Source organism: Parasteatoda tepidariorum, chromosome 2 (genome assembly GCF_982258835.1).
Source record: "Parasteatoda tepidariorum strain Cologne lab strain chromosome 2, Ptep-v5.0, whole genome shotgun sequence".
Lineage (NCBI taxonomy): Eukaryota > Metazoa > Arthropoda > Arachnida > Araneae > Theridiidae > Parasteatoda > Parasteatoda tepidariorum.
This window is the reverse complement of record NC_141756.1, coordinates 55060254-55079872: the sequence shown is the minus strand read 5'-3', so window position 1 is coordinate 55079872 and position 19619 is coordinate 55060254. Positions and strand designations below refer to the sequence as shown.

The following is a 19619-nucleotide window of genomic DNA, read 5'->3' as shown; positions in this document are numbered from 1 at the left end:
TTCAGCCAGCAAGTCAAGATCTGGGATAGCTGAAGAATACAAATTATTTTTTTCTGATGGAAAAAGGGGAATTTGGATGGACCGAATGGGAAATATTATTGACATCGTTTAGGAAAATCAAAAGAAATATTCTGTAAGTGCCCATTAGGTGATGGCTCTGTAGGCATTTTGTTTACAATGGTTTGGGTTCATACGTTCATTTCGAGCAAAATAATTCTCGAGCTTACCAAAATGTCCAAGAAAGTAATCTTTTACCTAATGCAGAATTTCATGCGAGAGGAAATTCGATATACCACTAAGACAACGCAACTATTCATTCTAGTAAAAGTACAAACATTTGGTTTCAAGTAAATGATGTTAAGGCTTTGAAATGGCCTGCTAAGTCTCCAAATCTTAATACAACAGAGAATTTATGGGATACTTAGCACGAAATGGAAGGCATTTTACATCATCAGTTAAGTTGAAATCTACTCTCAAGGACGAATGGTACAAAATAGATACCAAACTTGGTCAAAAACTAGTTTCATCCATGAAAACTAGAATATTTGATGTAATTCAGAAAAATTGCTCTTACTCAGTTTCTACATTTTTTATATTATTTCTCATATACTATTTTTCATGGTTTTTAATATTACTTTTCATATACTATTTTTAAAGGTTTTTCTTAAATGCTGATCTTGTATCCAGCCACTTTTTTCTAATAAATATGAAATTAAATATCCTGCATAATTTCTTAACAATGTACTTTAAGAATTAATAGTACAGTAATATTTAAGTCCCTTTTATTTTTGTTTTCATTTTCTCAAAACTTTTTCACGGGGTACAAAGTTTTTACTCAGACTGTATTACAGGTCAAACTTTTCTGGCCTAATTCGTATATCACTGAACGATAAAGAGGTTATTAAACATTTAAATTCGTACAACATAAATTTAATACCACTAGTATAAATTTATAGAATACGTGACACCTCTGTAAAAGCCAGTGTGGACTTTTAAAGTCTTTTAAAAAAAGACTAAAAAACATTTCAACTTTAAAATTTCGAAAATTTCGACTCTTTTTGGATCCTTGATCCAAATCCCTTAGTCTATTCTTTATGAGAAGAAAAAAAATTACAAGAGAAGTATAAAAAACGAAATCAAATGCTCCGTCTATGTTCTTAAACACACACTTAGAGCTGTATACATTTTCTTAAACACGCATTTCAATTTATGTCCAATTTCTTAAACATTTCAGCTATGTTCAGTTTCTTAAATACGCATTTTGAGCTGAGTCCACTTTCTTAAACATACATTTCACGCTATGTTCATTTTCTTAAATACGCATTTCTTAAAAAACGCATTTAAAGCTATATTTATTTTCGAAAAACGCATTTTGAGCTTTGTCCAGACTAAAATGCTCATCGATGATTTGCGATATAGCATTAAAAAAATTTCCATTAGTAGATTGACGGTAATCGTAATCAAAATTAAGATCATGATTCTTGGCATATTTTGCGATAGGCGATACAGGCCGGATAGCTTAAATAGTATAATAAATTAGTACATACTCCATTCAGTGAGATAGAAACTAATTTTTTTTATTTGTTAACGCGTCTCACATTATTTCTATTGATGTAAATGTGTTCGACTTGCCCCCATTGACACAGTCATACAATTTTAGACAATAATAAACACGTATTTAGTGATCAAAATTTTGTATTGTGAGGCAATAGAATTTCTGCCATAGTCGTCGTGCGTATGTCTAGTTATTTTAGATAACGGGAATATTTTATGTGAAACACATTCGGCTATATCGTTATGTTATTCTTTATCTATACTCCAAAACGATTTCTACAGCAATTATATGCCATATGTAATTATATAATATTTATCCTTTAATTATATTCAATAAATGCGTTTGCAGTATTTCTCATATGTGCTCAATAATAGCGGAAAAGTAAAAAAAAAAAAAAAAAAAAATCATAAGGTAAACAATTGTGTGGTTCATGTTAACTTCCCTTTTTAAAATTAATAATTTTGTTAAAGGCTGATTCCATGAAGTAGGGATATTTTAAAGTCATAAATTTACATAGATTCTTTCATTTTATGACTAATGTTTGGCCGTTCAGGCATACGTGCATATTTTCAAAATATTTTTAACAAGTAAAGCCACACGCGGGTTAAAACTATTAAATCATACAGATTCAACAAACGCCAAAACCTTTCCAGAAATATATTTCTAAGAATAGAATGTCTAGAATTGTCTTAAACTCTGAAAACATCGTCTTAAAGAAGTTTTTGTCTTTATTTGTCTCGCAAAAATTCCAAGAATTAGTTCAAATTCCATTAGAGAATTTTATTAACATGCAAATGATGTCATTTAGAGAAAAATATTTCTACTAAAAACAATTTCGAAACCTTAGCAACGTACCACAACAAGAGAATTCCTCCTCCTTTCCCGACCGAAGTTCAACAAAATCAAATTGCTGCCCAAATACCCAAACTAGATGCCAAAGCAGACGTTTTTTGCCTATCTTATATACTATCATCGTCACTTGATAGCCTCTTTGGATTTTGGACACCATGCTTCTGAATACAAATTACTCCAGAATTAAAATTTATGTTCACCAACCGGTTGCTTACTTCTATTTGCAAAAGCAGAACGCGTATTCATTTTTAGCCTGTCAGAATAGAATCGGCTCCAGTTTCAATTCGATGAATCATGTGTTGTTTCGCGAATGTAAGAATGATGTATTCTTGTCGCATTTACCAGAGCTGCAGAAAAGGAAAGAAAAAAATTTGTTTGTCACAAAAAGGTTAATAGGACGTACGCTGAAGATCGCAGAGAAATGGTTCGTGCTAAATCAGAAGTTTGTATAGCAGTGATGAGTTGGGGTTGCTGGTCTCGTATGGAACTGTGAATAATGCAAATGACTCACATTGCATTCGAACCGGATTTTCAAGGGGGGAAAGAGTGTGCTGTCATGTTAAAACTATAATAATTTAATACCAGTTAAATTTAATAAATTGCTCTTTCTTATTGCAAAAGGAAAAAAAAAACCTGACTTTAAAAGCCGTTTAAACTTAAAACTTTCACGTAGTTTTACTTTTATTTACCGAGAGGAAGAATTGAATTGGACCTGTGACATAGATAATCTGAATTTTTTTCTTCCTTAGCATTAGAATAAACACATTTAAAATACGCGCTTTTTTAATGTGATTTGAAAATTTGCGTATTGTATATTTATTTTGGCCTATTCTTTGACCAGGAGATGAAGATGGGGAAAAATTGATGATAACTTACCTTAGTATAATATTTCAATTCTAAAATTCTTTAATAGTTTGTTTGTGGTTTGATCAAAAATTTGTTCCATCATCCCTTTCTTCCGGATTATATAAGGCTAACGTTTTGGTTTTACTATATCACCGGCGTTGAACAACCAATTCATATTAGATTTGCCGTTATATTAATGCCAAACTTTAATTTTGTAGTCTTGAATTTTGATCCCAACCCATAAGACACGGAACTCTAGAATAAGACAAGGACAAGCTCACTTTCGAAGAGGGCTGTTTATGTAAAATTAACCTACGTTTCCGTTACATAAAAGGGGAACGACAGTTAAAGAACTGTAACTTATGACCCGTCTACCACTGGCGAAATTTTTGGACTATCTGCAGACAAACTGACCAGCTTGTGCAAGGATTTGAACTTGTACTGAAGCAGGGTTTATGCATTTAAGAATTTCTTTTTAATTATGATAATTATATATATTTTTTAGTTACATTTTTATAGAACTCTTACTTGTTTTAAAACTAATGGACATATTTTTACTGCCGGAATCAAATGTTTTTAAAAAGCGAAAAATTTTAGTTAAAAAAAAGATTTTGGTATTTCGGGTTTAATGATTAAAAGTTCAATTTTAAATAATTTTTGGGGATTCCTCATAGAGAGGAAAGGGTAGGATTCACACCACGAAATCCAAATGATTACTTTCAAATAGTTGCACAGACATTTCAGTTAATTTTTTTAATTAACAACTAAACAATATCCATTTTAATTAGTTTTATTCATTAGAAACAGATGAATTTAATATAGAATTGAATACAGGTAATATGAATGCACATGAATTTATAATAACTGGGTTTCACTGATTTAAAAGGGCTGATTAAATTTAAGATTCTTTTTAATGCCTGTTTTTCGGAGCATAACTTAAAATATAAATTACAACTCACAGACACAGCTCGAAATAAAACCTGAGAAGTTAAAAGTCTGAATATGTTGTTAATTTCTTTAGTAAATTTAGTTTAGAGCTTTATTCTTAAATGTTCTAAGATGATGTACGCAAAAAGTTATTATAACTGAACTGTGTTAGTCTTAATCTGTTAGCATAAGTAAAATTTTAAAATGTTATAACATTATTCTAAACCAATCTAAAAATGAGGTTACATGCCATTGACATTATTTATTGCCATATTTAGATTAAATTCACACTTTACTCAAAAAATTAGCAATTCAAATCAATACGAAAGAATTTTTTTTCTTCTCAGAATCAACTAAATATTTGTTGGCTTAAATTATAGACTACATACAAAATTCAATTGTTTAAAATTTTGTTCTATTCGAATTAAAAAGTTTTCTAAAGCTTAGCTATTAAATGTGCTCAAAAAATTAAAAGAATTGATAATTCTAAAAAAAGTTTTGTAATTCTGAATTATACTTTATTCTCTAACTTACGTGCCGAAAAAAAGTCGATTAGAAAAAAAAAAGTGATTGTTCTGGTAGGCGGTAAAAAAAGCCCGAAAAAAAGCACCAGAAAATCATTTCTTGGGATATATCATTACCAAATTAGAATAATTAGATTAGTTTTGTTTAAGTATAGAATTTCGTTGCAATCTTTCTTCCTTAAATTAATAAATAATTTAAATTAATGCTTGTAAAATTGAAAATATATATAATAAAAAAACTAATATTTTAACACATTTTAATAATAATAATAATTACTTGAGGAAATTTGAAGAATTGATAGCCCTGAAAAAGATTTATAATTCATAATTCGATTTTATCCTCTAAATTACGTGTCAAAAAATACTCAATTTGTTTTTTAAAAAAAAAATATTATCGTTCAAAATATGAATCACTCAGAATTATATCCAAAAGAAAAATGCTTTTTCGCAATTTATATAGCTTTTTTTAACAGCATTAAAAGTAGTGTATTTCCTCCTAAAGCAACGGTCGGTGCCCCCTTTTCACGATAACGCTATAAAAAAAAATAAAAAAAGTAAAAATATCTTACGACAATTCATCGAAAAATCTCGGATCGTCAGATATGGGAGGTATTCCGAGTTTCTTTTTATTTTATTGGCAACACATACGCTCTCCCCTTTTCTTATGGACGCATGGGTGCTTGGTGGAATGTGTCGCTAACTAGGCAGATGGATTCACTTTTTTTAAGACGCAGAGCAAAATATCAGAAAAATAAAGCACAAAGGGAGGTAAAGGAGGAGTTGGCCTCTTAGAGGTGTGTTAGTCCCGTGGAAGAATAAGGAGGGTGGAGGGCATGACCCTTCAAGGGACTTGAAACATTCCTGTGGGCACGGCGACGAATTCTTATTGGTGGAGGTGGATAAAACTCAAAAGAACATTTTGTAATCTTTTTTTTTCTTGTTATGCTTAGAAAGAATCTCAAGAGATGTCATATTTGGAAGTTTCAGAGTATTACAATATTTGCTTTAAAAAATTTTGTTGGAATTAAAATTTTGTTGCTGCTTTATGTGTATAAAAAAGACCTACCACACAAAACAAAAAAACTTATTATAATAAATAGGATTTAGCTTATCACAATTTGTAGTATACTTCATACTCACTATTTTAACAGAAATTAACATTTTATTTAGCTATGATGATTATGTATTTATTTAAAAAGAGCTTCCTCAATTTCTATTTGCTTCATATCACAGATAGAATAAATTATTTGATAGTACATAATTTAACATATTCTATAATAAGATTACCTTAATTTGAAGAATTTTTATGGCTAAACTATTTGAGGCGTGACGAAGAGGAATACCTAAAAATCGACTGATTGATGACATTAAAAATTACATTCTCCCTTAATGGGTTAAAAATTGGAGGCTCTTTGCACCAGGAAGAGATTCTCATGAAGAAGACATTGGCTCACACTGAGCTGTCGAGTCAGGATTGTTGATGATGAACATAATTTATGTAAAATTGTCAGTGTCTAAATTAAAGTTAATCACTAACTGAACCAATGGCATCGTTCAATAACTAAATTAAAATAATTTTATAATAACTGGTTTAAAAAACTGAAAACTTGAGTTAAAATTTAACAACCAATTAGATGCATGGGAATTATCATGCAGATAATTGTGTTAACAAATTCAGAGTGTTTCATAACGTTTAAAAATATCTATCAGTGAAGCAGTCCTAATTGATATTTTTAAAATCCCTTGTCAAAAATGAGCTAAAAAGGTAAACACATTAGGTGGTTCAACAAATATGTATCAAAAGCGGAAGTTACGAAGCACCCCGTATTAATAATTTTTTAGTCCTGAGTTTCGCTTTTATTTAAAGATTTTTAGTGATTTAATTTTAATAATCTGAATCGATATTACGTCGAAATGTGTCCCATGTTTGTGCAATTATTTGAGTTATATCCAAAAGTTCATGATTAGGAGCCAATGACTGAGTCCTTGTCCATCAGCTCAAAAATGATAGATCTAGTGAGCATCAAATTCAAAAAGAATATTTTTAATCTCATTAAATAAAATTAAAAAATGAAAAATAATAAGCGATTGGTAAGAAAGAAAAAATAAAAATATTTTAAACGTTTATCTCTTAGGGCAGTGGTTGGCAAACTTATTAGCCAAAGAGCCAAATATGAGTATTATAACAATTTTAAAAAAATTTGGAGCCAAATCTGCTTGTTTAGTTAACTTTTATTACACTAAATAAGTAGTACACTAAATAAAACTAAATTTCATACTTAATAAATGCGAACAATGTGCTTGCATCTCCTATGAAAGTTTGAGTAAGTCAGGTTTGTATGTTGTTGTTTTTAATTTTAGGCATGATTCCAAGTTCTCATCAATAAGACGACTTCTCAGTTTACTCTTGATAATGTCATGCTTGAAAAAGATTGTTCTCATATATATATAGAACCGAAAAGGGAAAGAACAGCAAACGCTAGCTTTTTCAGCTGGTCGTAATAGTCAGGAATACTATTCCAAGCGTTGAAAATGATCATGTCTTCCTTCTCCAGGTCATTCAAAGCAGACCACTTGTGTTGTGAACTAAGATCAAATTTTTTCTCCTCCAATATTTCCAATTCAACACAAAGACGTTCGAATTTAGAGCGCCATATCTCCTTTTTTTTAAATCCAGCAATTGTATCTAAAGCTACCAATGTCAATTTCAAAAAGAGGAAATTTTAACTCGGTTATCGTAGCATTAAGAGGGTTTTTGACAAATGCTGAGGTTGCTCTGCTGTTTTCTTACCAAGTTTTTTTTAAATTAAAATATTATTTAGCCTTCCGTGGATATTTGTTCCAGAGCTGCACTTAAGGAGCCAAAGAGCCACATGTGGCTCTGGAGCCGCACTTTGCCGACCACTGTCTTAGGGTAAGTAAGTTTTATAAATGGGAGATTCATGCATTTTATTTTTAATTTCAACAGTCATATCTAGAAGTTTACCAAATAAATAAATAGTAGATATATTTAGTAAGAAATAAAAGTAAAAAATGCTTTTAATGGAAATAAATTATATTTTCAACTGGTCACTTAACTAAACGTATCATTTAGGTTATGAAAATTCATTGTACAAATCGAATTGTCAAACGTTAAGCAAGGAATTCGTTCTAAAATTGAATCATTGTTTTTTATGAATAGCAATATAAAAAGAAATTAGCATTACAGAATATACCGCGTTAATATAATTAGATACTCATATTGATGACTCCCAAGTTTAAAAGAAAAAAAAAATGTACCCGAAATTAAGTGCAACAATTTTGAAATTGACCATTAATCTAATATTTCAGTAAATGTATATTAATAATAAATCTAATTTCAGTTCAATATTAAGCTATTCAATATTAAACATATTCTGATTATAATATTCATTTTTATTTCTATGAAAACAACTTTCTATTTGCGCATGTTATTTTCATAAGTTGAATAAAATGTACAATTAAGTCGGGTTATTGCCATTGGGGATTTTAATCTGGTATCAAACAAAAAAAAAAAAAAAAAATTCCCATTAAAATTGTTTAAAATGCGCATTTAAGATAATGAACATAGCTCAAAATGCATGTTTAACATAAACATATTTTTTAGCATTTTTCAAATAAATCGAATTGTTTACCATTGAATAATTTAAAGCTTGACTATCTGTTTTCAAATTTAAAACTGACTTTTAATTTAATGTTAGAGTAAAGAGTGAAGAGAGAAACTCAATAATAGCTATTAAACAAAGTGCTTGGAAAATAATTATTAACCGGATTCCAATTCTTAATATAAAAAATAATAATCATTTCCTTTTGCCGTAATTACGATCTAATATATATAGATTAGGAAACTGAATTTCTTTTTCTTCTTTTTTATTTATTTGCATATTTACATGAGCAAAAAAGCTTTTCAGGTTTAAATCAATTTTAGAAGGATTCAGTGCATGAAATTTAAAATTTTATTCAATTAAATAACGTGAAAAATGTAGAAATTCCTTTATAATAATAAAAATATTCCTGCAGCTGTAAAACTAAAAGTCATAAAAAGCATTTAAATATTTAAAATTTGATGGTAAAATTTTGATTTTTTATTTATTTGCATATTACATGAGCTAATAAACTCTTGAGATTTAAATCAATTTCAAAAGGGTCAGTGTGTGAAATTTAAAATATTATTTAATTGAATAAATTATTTAATTAGCAAAATTGCAGAAATTCCTTTATAATAATAAAAATATTCCTGCAGATGCAAAGCTATAAGACATAAAAAAATTCAAAAATTTAATAGATAATGATAAAAATCACGAACATTGCGTAATTTGTGTTCATGTCAATTTAATATATGAATCATATTTTGCGAGTCAAAATGTAATTTATGCTAAAAAATATAAATCACGAATTTTATCAGCCAATGATAATACTTTTTTGTAAGTTAATAGACAAATTTATATTCATAAATAAAGTTGATTCAACTAAAAGGAACCATTTGTGTGTATAGTTACAATTTTGGGTCGTAATTATACACACCATATTTAACTTATAAGCTTAACTCTTTTCAATTTTTTTAACTTATAAGGGACACGTATAATATAGAATTTCTATTATATCTTTTTTTTATTTATATATTTTTAGATTTAATGTAATTAGGTTAGTAGTAAGGGCAGGCATCTATGCGGCGGAAGTGATAGGCAGTCAAGGGGTGCTTATTTCTGCCCCAACCGGAAGTTGCTTATTTCTGCCCACCTACAAACCGGAAGTTGCTTATTTCTGCCCGCTTGCTTATTTCTGCCCGCCTGGAAATCGAAACTTCGTCTGCAGCGTCATGGGGAGCTTATTTCTTTTTTTCTTAAGCCTAATATATTTTAGTTTCGGTTTCTGTTTTTAATTTAGTTTCGTTTTTTTAAATATTATTTAATTTATTAGTTTTTTGAGGGTGGCATCACTTATTATTTTAATATTAGTTTTTAAGGATGGCAACATTTAGAAACTTTGTTATTTGGGGAGATATTGTATATTATGAAGTTATGACGTCATCTCTTATTACATAACACATAAATGATATCATACTTTTACTCTAGTGGCGCCATCTATGTGGGAATAAAATAACTTTAAATCTATTTTAATATTTAAATCTGTTTTTAACATTATTTATTAAATATAATTAAGGCTGAGGATCGAACTCACGCCATCAAAAAGCCTTCGTGGGTCAGTAGTTGGATATCATAACCACTGACCCACGAATGCTTGGTTAGATATGTGTTAATAAGTTAAACTTTTGTATTCTGAACACGTGTATAAATGAAAAGGATTTGATATCGATATCATCCTGCAGTCTCATTGATATATTTTTCACTTAACCTTTGACAGTTATTAAATAATTATTTCTGCCCCTCTTAATGTTATGATAACTTTCTCTGGGTGGCAACGGTACTGACCATACACATGTTAAGATTTGACGTGTTTTGTGTGATAACACAACTACTGGTTACAGAGCGAGTCATTCTGATAACATATAACAAGCTAGATCTTGGACTATGACGCATGTGTTGAATTCAGTTCCTTTCACTTGCGCTGGTAAATAGTTAAGCATGTGACAGTTTAACATTTTTCTGATTGGTTGTTAGAGTTATACTTTCATGATTTGGCAACTAGAAGGATAGAGTGACTTAATTTCCCCTACCCCCCTCTTATATTAGTATTTCACTTGTTCTTCTGTTGTGTCTCGATTAAGTTTTTGAAAGTTTTTCAATTCACCATTTCGTTATGGACGGTTATTTAAACAGAAAACATGCTGAAACTGAAGTAAGTACTATTGATTTCTTAGTAATTTACTATGCTTTTAAATTTATTGTTAATAGAATTGTTTTATTTTAACTTCTAGCACTAATTCGTTTTTAGGCAGAGCATGTGACAAAACTTAGTTAACTTTCAAAATTTTATAACTACGTTATTTTTATTATATTGATGATAAATAGTATATTGATAATGTTAAATAGTATTATTTCTAAAACTACTGAGATGCGTTAATCTGTATCTTTAATTAACCAAGATAAAGTAAATTGTTTTGTACATTTTAATTAATTATTTTTATTTTGTTAATAACAAAAATTACTCATCTTCTTAGTTACAAATTAGGAATAGTTATTATTTTTTTTTTCATTGCGTAATCTAAATGAAGTTAATATTTCTTAAATTAACTTTCTATTTGTTAAAATTTATTAAGTATGTCTACTGTGAATATTAAAAGTATTAGAATTAAAGGTATATTAATTTTAAATTAATAAATATTAGTTTATACGATTAGGTATTTTTATCCCTATCGTTTGGATTTACGGCTATCAATGTTGTCATTTTTGAACCCAGAAGACAATGGAACTCCTAGATCTTGAGACAATACATGTCTTCGAAGTGGACTTTGTGAGTACCCATGTTATATGAGGAGGAAGACTACGAAAACCTCCTACCCTTAGTCCGACGACAAATAGTGGGATTGGTTTCGTTAACCAGTATCCTGTGAATGTACAGAGATCAGAGGAAAACTTAAGGTTTTAATAAAATAAATTTGAATAATTTAAAAAAATACTATATGAAGTTAGAAAGAGACTATATTAATAACTCTTAATTTTAGTTATTTTTTAACGTAAATACAGTTGATATAAATGGCTATAATTATTATTTACCTATTTAATATTACTTATTATTAACCTATTCAATAAAAAAATACACCCTTTAATAATTAATACCAAAAAGTTTCATAAAAACTAGAAACTTATTACAAAAATATAAAAATTATTTTTGAAAAACTAGAAATTTTTCACAAAAGTAAAATTATTTTCTGAAATATTAGAAAATCTCCCTCAGTAATAAAAATATTTTCTAAAAACTAGAGCATTTTGTTAAAAAGAATAAATAACGACATATTTATATTATCAATTATATATTAAATTTCCTTAAAATTTCAAATGAATTATTTTAAATCTAAGAAACATGTAATGGGAATTTTTGCCGCTTTAAATTCAATTATATTAAAAACATGTAATAGGAATTTATCATTTTATTACGTCGTTTTATTCAGTTATTACAATATACGATTCATTTATTACAATATTATTACAATTACGTCGTTTTATTCATTTATTTCATCGTTTTATTACAATTTAATATCATAATAATGCAAATAACTTACTTTATTTTCAAATTAGGAGGTAATGTTAAACTATTTATAGCCTTTCTATTTGAAAGTATATATTTAAATGATACTGATTACAGAACTTGAACATGTTATCTATTTCTCACAAAATTTTACAAAGATAATGCCTGTCCGGGACGTTCGGGGCTTATCCACGTTTTATCAATTAGTCATAATAACATAGTGCTTCATACTTGTTATAGAACGTGGGAATAAAATTATTTCTTAGAAAATTGTTAAGAAACATATGATGTATGCTCGCAGAAGTGATTGGGTGAAACTTTGAATATAATGTTATTTATTTTATTAAAATATATTTTGTCTTTATTGATCATTTTCACATGTGAAAAAGTTTATATTATCAAGAAAAAATTACACTCTTTAATAATTAATAGAAAAAGTTTCAGAAAAATATATAGAATTTTCTGAAAAACTAGGAGATTTTAGCAAAAACTTAAATATTTTTATAAAACTAACAAATTTTTAACAAAAAAAGTAAAAATATTTTCTTGAAAGAGAATTTTTTTTTGTAAAAGCATAAATATTTTCTTAAAAGATAGAAAATTTTTAACAAAAAGTTAAAATTTTTTCTTAAAAGATCGAAAATTTTTCTAAGAACATAAATATTTTCCTAAAAGATAGAAAATTTTTAACAAAAAGTTAAAATATTTTATTAAAAGACAAAAGTTTTTGCAAAAACGTAAATATTTTCTAAAAAGATAGAAAATTTTGTGAAAAAGTTTGAAGTATTTTTATAAAATTAGCAAATTTTTAACAAAATGTTTAAAAGATAGAAGATTTCTTGTAAAAACATAAATATTTTCTCAAAAGATTGAAAATTCTGTTAAAAAGTTTGAAATATTTTTATAAAACAAGTAAATTTTTTTTGCAAAAAGTTAAAATATTTTCTTAAAAGTGAACGTTTCATATTTGTTTTTGTAAAAAGATTTATTTTAGACAGAACTCAGGAGGTAAAGACTTTTACTTTGCAAATAAATTCTTAATCGTAGTAATCGAAAGGAGTTATGAACATTATCATAAACATTTTAACTGTGTGTTGTTAATTATTTTTCTTGGTGTCTCAAAATTTTCTTTTTTTTTATTGTAGGAAGGAAACAGAAAAGGATTCTCAGCTTTAGTCATTGATTTTGAAGGTTTTCAACTTTCATCAGGGGCATACATTGTCAAAGAACTTGCTTTTCATGCTGTAAAAGGTAATTCCATTACCGGAGTGTGTACATTCCAACCACCGTTTCCGTTTGAAGAACTTCCAACACAACAGAAAATGCAATATTCTTGGACAGTCCGAAATATTCATCAAATAGATTGGAACCAAGGAGAATTACCCTACGTTAAATTTCATACTATGTTGACTTTTTTGTGTGATATGTATTCACATATCTATGTGAAAGGACTCGGAAAACGGAAATTTTTAGAAATTCTAACCGGCAGAGTGTTTTACAGTTTGGAAGATTTTGGCTGTCCTAAAGTAGATGAACTGATACCAACTTTTTCATCGTGCACTATACATTCACCAGATTTTAAGCATTGTGCTCTCGTTAAAGCGAAAGCATTTGGACGATTTCTACTAGACCTATAAATAGGACAAGCACTCGGAATTCAGCATAAAGCTGTTCCTGGAAGTAATATAGTAAATCTTATAAATGACTTTTTTGCGAAATAGAAAATCAGCTCCAGTGGGGGGGAAATGTATTTTTAAAAACATTAAACGATGTTCAATTACCAGCAAATTTATATGAAAATAGAAAAATTATATAGTAAAAGTCAAATTTTTAAAAAAACCCGTGATGTATGCTCGCAGAAGTGGCGAGGTGAAACTTTGAATAAAAATGTTATTTATTTTATTGAAATATATTTTGTCTTTATTGAGCATTTTCACGGGTGAAAAAGTTTATATTATCAAGAAAAATGTCACCCATTAATAAACAATGCAAAAAGTTTCAGAAAAATATCTAGAACTTTTTGAAAAACTAGGAAATTATTACAAAAACATAAATATTTTCTTAAAAGATAGAAAAATTTTGTTAAAAAGTTTGAAATATTTTTATAAAACTAGCAAATTTTTAACAAAAAGTAAAAATATTTTCTTAAAAGAGAAATTGTTTTTATAAAAACATAATTACTTTCTTAAAAGATAGAAAATTTTTAACAGAAAGTTAAAATATTTTATTAAAAGAGAAAATTTTTAGTAAAAACATAAATATTTTTCTTAAGAGATAGAAAATTTTGTTAAAAAGTTTGAAATATTTTTATAAAACTAGCAAATTTTTAACAAAAAGTCAAAATATTTTCTTAAGAGAGAAAATTTTTTGTAAAGACATAAATATTTTCTGAAAAACTAGAAAATTTTGTTAAAAAGAAATAAAAATGTTACATTATTTCCTAGTTCGTTAAGATTTTAAGATGATTACTTTAAGTTAGATCAATAAATATTTTCTATAAAATCATTTTAACATTAATTTTGAATCATGAAGGCAGGAGAATCCGTTGGTTCTATGAAGCATTCAGAGTGTGGGACAAGGACCCATATTTAAATACTACTTTCTACAAAGTTCATCCTCCATCCAGACTCCCATCTCTATGAATTCGTCGAAAAAAACTTTCCAAAAAGCTTGAGATATATGGGACTCGATCACAACATTTTTCACAACTCTTTTTCATCTTTTTATTGTTATTTGTGGAATGATCTATCTTCCTTTTTTCAGTTGTGAAAATGCATTGGAAGTGTTAAAAAACTTTCCAAAAAGCTTGAGATATATGGGACTCGATCACAACTTTCTTAAACACTTCCAATGCATTTTCACAACTGAAAAAAGGAAGATAGATCATTCCACAAATAACAATAAAAAGATGAAAAAGAGTTGTGAAAAATGTTGTGATCGAGTCCCATATATCTCAAGCTTTTTGGAAAGTTTTTTTCGACGAATTCATAGAGCTGGGAGTCTGGATGGAGGATGAACTTTGTAGAAAGTAGTATTTAAATATGGGTCCTTGTCCCACACTCTGAATGCTTCATAGAACCAACGGATTCTCCTGCCTTCATGATTCAAAATTAATGTTAAAATGATTTTATAGAAAATATTTATTGATCTAACTTAAAGTAATCATCTTAAAATCTTAACGAACTAGGAAATAATGTAACATTTTTATTTCTTTTTAACAAAATTTTCTAGTTTTTCAGAAAATATTTATGTCTTTACAAAAAATTTTCTCTCTTAAGAAAATATTTTGACTTTTTGTTAAAAATTTGCTAGTTTTATAAAAATATTTCAAACTTTTTAACAAAATTTTCTATCTCTTAAGAAAAATATTTATGTTTTTACTAAAAATTTTCTCTTTTAATAAAATATTTTAACTTTCTGTTAAAAATTTTCTATCTTTTAAGAAAGTAATTATGTTTTTATAAAAACAATTTCTCTTTTAAGAAAATATTTTTACTTTTTGTTAAAAATTTGCTAGTTTTATAAAAATATTTCAAACTTTTTAACAAAATTTTTCTATCTTTTAAGAAAATATTTATGTTTTTGTAATAATTTCCTAGTTTTTCAAAAAGTTCTAGATATTTTTCTGAAACTTTTTGCATTGTTTATTAATGGGTGACATTTTTCTTGATAATATAAACTTTTTCACCCGTGAAAATGCTCAATAAAGACAAAATATATTTCAATAAAATAAATAACATTTTTATTCAAAGTTTCACCTCGCCACTTCTGCGAGCATACATCACGGGTTTTTTTAAAAATTTGACTTTTACTATATAATTTTTCTATTTTCATATAAATTTGCTGGTAATTGAACATCGTTTAATGTTTTTAAAAATACATTTCCCCCCCACTGGAGCTGATTTTCTATTTCGCAAAAAAGTCATTTATAAGATTTACTATATTACTTCCAGGAACAGCTTTATGCTGAATTCCGAGTGCTTGTCCTATTTATAGGTCTAGTAGAAATCGTCCAAATGCTTTCGCTTTAACGAGAGCACAATGCTTAAAATCTGGTGAATGTATAGTGCACGATGAAAAAGTTGGTATCAGTTCATCTACTTTAGGACAGCCAAAATCTTCCAAACTGTAAAACACTCTGCCGGTTAGAATTTCTAAAAATTTCCGTTTTCCGAGTCCTTTCACATAGATATGTGAATACATATCACACAAAAAAGTCAACATAGTATGAAATTTAACGTAGGGTAATTCTCCTTGGTTCCAATCTATTTGATGAATATTTCGGACTGTCCAAGAATATTGCATTTTCTGTTGTGTTGGAAGTTCTTCAAACGGAAACGGTGGTTGGAATGTACACACTCCGGTAATGGAATTACCTTTTACAGCATGAAAAGCAAGTTCTTTGACAATGTATGCCCCTGATGAAAGTTGAAAACCTTCAAAATCAATGACTAAAGCTGAGAATCCTTTTCTGTTTCCTTCCTACAATAAAAAAAAAGAAAATTTTGAGACACCAAGAAAAATAATTAACAACACACAGTTAAAATGTTTATGATAATGTTCATAACTCCTTTCGATTACTACGATTAAGAATTTATTTGCAAAGTAAAAGTCTTTACCTCCTGAGTTCTGTCTAAAATAAATCTTTTTACAAAAACAAATATGAAACGTTCACTTTTAAGAAAATATTTTAACTTTTTGCAAAAAAAATTTACTTGTTTTATAAAAATATTTCAAACTTTTTAACAGAATTTTCAATCTTTTGAGAAAATATTTATGTTTTTACAAGAAATCTTCTATCTTTTAAACATTTTGTTAAAAATTTGCTAATTTTATAAAAATACTTCAAACTTTTTCACAAAATTTTCTATCTTTTTAGAAAATATTTACGTTTTTGCAAAAACTTTTGTCTTTTAATAAAATATTTTAACTTTTTGTTAAAAATTTTCTATCTTTTAGGAAAATATTTATGTTCTTAGAAAAATTTTCGATCTTTTAAGAAAAAATTTTAACTTTTTGTTAAAAATTTTCTATCTTTTAAGAAAATATTTATGCTTTTACAAAAAAAAATTCTCTTTCAAGAAAATATTTTTACTTTTTTTGTTAAAAATTTGTTAGTTTTATAAAAATATTTAAGTTTTTGCTAAAATCTCCTAGTTTTTCAGAAAATTCTATATATTTTTCTGAAACTTTTTCTATTAATTATTAAAGAGTGTAATTTTTTCTTGATAATATAAACTTTTTCACATGTGAAAATGATCAATAAAGACAAAATATATTTTAATAAAATAAATAACATTATATTCAAAGTTTCACCCAATCACTTCTGCGAGCATACATCATATGTTTCTTAACAATTTTCTAAGAAATAATTTTATTCCCACGTTCTATAACAAGTATGAAGCACTATGTTATTATGACTAATTGATAAAACGTGGATAAGCCCCGAACGTCCCGGACAGGCATTATCTTTGTAAAATTTTGTGAGAAATAGATAACATGTTCAAGTTCTGTAATCAGTATCATTTAAATATATACTTTCAAATAGAAAGGCTATAAATAGTTTAACATTACCTCCTAATTTGAAAATAAAGTAAGTTATTTGCATTATTATGATATTAAATTGTAATAAAACGATGAAATAAATGAATAAAACGACGTAATTGTAATAATATTGTAATAAATGAATCGTATATTGTAATAACTGAATAAAACGACGTAATAAAATGATAAATTCCTATTACATGTTTTTAATATAATTGAATTTAAAGCGGCAAAAATTCCCATTACATGTTTCTTAGATTTAAAATAATTCATTTGAAATTTTAAGGAAATTTAATATATAATTGATAATATAAATATGTCGTTATTTATTCTTTTTAACAAAATGCTCTAGTTTTTAGAAAATATTTTTATTACTGAGGGAGATTTTCTAATATTTCAGAAAATAATTTTACTTTTGTGAAAAATTTCTAGTTTTTCAAAAATAATTTTTATATTTTTGTAATAAGTTTCTAGTTTTTATGAAACTTTTTGGTATTAATTATTAAAGGGTGTATTTTTTTATTGAATAGGTTAATAATAAGTAATATTAAATAGGTAAATAATAATTATAGCCATTTATATCAACTGTATTTACGTTAAAAAATAACTAAAATTAAGAGTTATTAATATAGTCTCTTTCTAACTTCATATAGTATTTTTTTAAATTATTCAAATTTATTTTATTAAAACCTTAAGTTTTCCTCTGATCTCTGTACATTCACAGGATACTGGTTAACGAAACCAATCCCACTATTTGTCGTCGGACTAAGGGTAGGAGGTTTTCGTAGTCTTCCTCCTCATATAACATGGGTACTCACAAAGTCCACTTCGAAGACATGTATTGTCTCAAGATCTAGGAGTTCCATTGTCTTCTGGGTTCAAAAATGACAACATTGATAGCCGTAAATCCAAACGATAGGGATAAAAATACCTAATCGTATAAACTAATATTTATTAATTTAAAATTAATATACCTTTAATTCTAATACTTTTAATATTCACAGTAGACATACTTAATAAATTTTAACAAATAGAAAGTTAATTTAAGAAATATTAACTTCATTTAGATTACGCAATGAAAAAAAAAATAATAACTATTCCTAATTTGTAACTAAGAAGATGAGTAATTTTTGTTATTAACAAAATAAAAATAATTAATTAAAATGTACAAAACAATTTACTTTATCTTGGTTAATTAAAGATACAGATTAACGCATCTCAGTAGTTTTAGAAATAATACTATTTAACATTATCAATATACTATTTATCATCAATATAATAAAAATAACGTAGTTATAAAATTTTGAAAGTTAACTAAGTTTTGTCACATGCTCTGCCTAAAAACGAATTAGTGCTAGAAGTTAAAATAAAACAATTCTATTAACAATAAATTTAAAAGCATAGTAAATTACTAAGAAATCAATAGTACTTACTTCAGTTTCAGCATGTTTTCTGTTTAAATAACCGTCCATAACGAAATGGTGAATTGAAAAACTTTCAAAAACTTAATCGAGACACAACAGAAGAACAAGTGAAATACTAATATAAGAGGGGGGTAGGGGAAATTAAGTCACTCTATCCTTCTAGTTGCCAAATCATGAAAGTATAACTCTAACAACCAATCAGAAAAATGTTAAACTGTCACATGCTTAACTATTTACCAGCGCAAGTGAAAGGAACTGAATTCAACACATGCGTCATAGTCCAAGATCTAGCTTGTTATATGTTATCAGAATGACTCGCTCTGTAACCAGTAGTTGTGTTATCACACAAAACACGTCAAATCTTAACATGTGTATGGTCAGTACCGTTGCCACCCAGAGAAAGTTATCATAACATTAAGAGGGGCAGAAATAATTATTTAATAACTGTCAAAGGTTAAGTGAAAAATATATCAATGAGACTGCAGGATGATATCGATATCAAATCCTTTTCATTTATACACGTGTTCAGAATACAAAAGTTTAACTTATTAACACATATCTAACCAAGCATTCGTGGGTCAGTGGTTATGATATCCAACTACTGACCCACGAAGGCTTTTTGATGGCGTGAGTTCGATCCTCAGCCTTAATTATATTTAATAAATAATGTTAAAAACAGATTTAAATATTAAAATAGATTTAAAGTTATTTTATTCCCACATAGATGGCGCCACTAGAGTAAAAGTATGATATCATTTATGTGTTATGTAATAAGAGATG

General features: G+C 27.3%; 2 protein-coding genes across 2 annotated transcripts; one reads left to right on the top strand and one right to left on the bottom strand.

The window, feature by feature from the left end:
* Positions 1-10127: 10127 nt before the first annotated feature.
* On the top strand, positions 10128-13683 carry LOC147815772 (uncharacterized). Its single transcript, XM_087157382.1, has 2 exons — positions 10128-10521; positions 13017-13683. The coding sequence occupies exons 1-2, from the start codon at positions 10483-10485 to the stop codon at positions 13506-13508; spliced, it is 531 nt and encodes a 176-aa protein (XP_087013508.1). The 5' UTR covers positions 10128-10482; the 3' UTR covers positions 13509-13683.
* A 2006-nt stretch (positions 13684-15689) lies between these two features.
* Positions 15690-19241, bottom strand: LOC147815771 (uncharacterized). Its single transcript, XM_087157381.1, has 2 exons — positions 18849-19241; positions 15690-16353 (listed from the first exon to the last, which is right to left on the bottom strand). Exons 1-2 carry the CDS (start codon positions 18885-18887, stop codon positions 15862-15864), a joined length of 531 nt encoding a protein of 176 aa, XP_087013507.1. The 5' UTR covers positions 18888-19241; the 3' UTR covers positions 15690-15861.
* Positions 19242-19619: the final 378 nt, after the last annotated feature.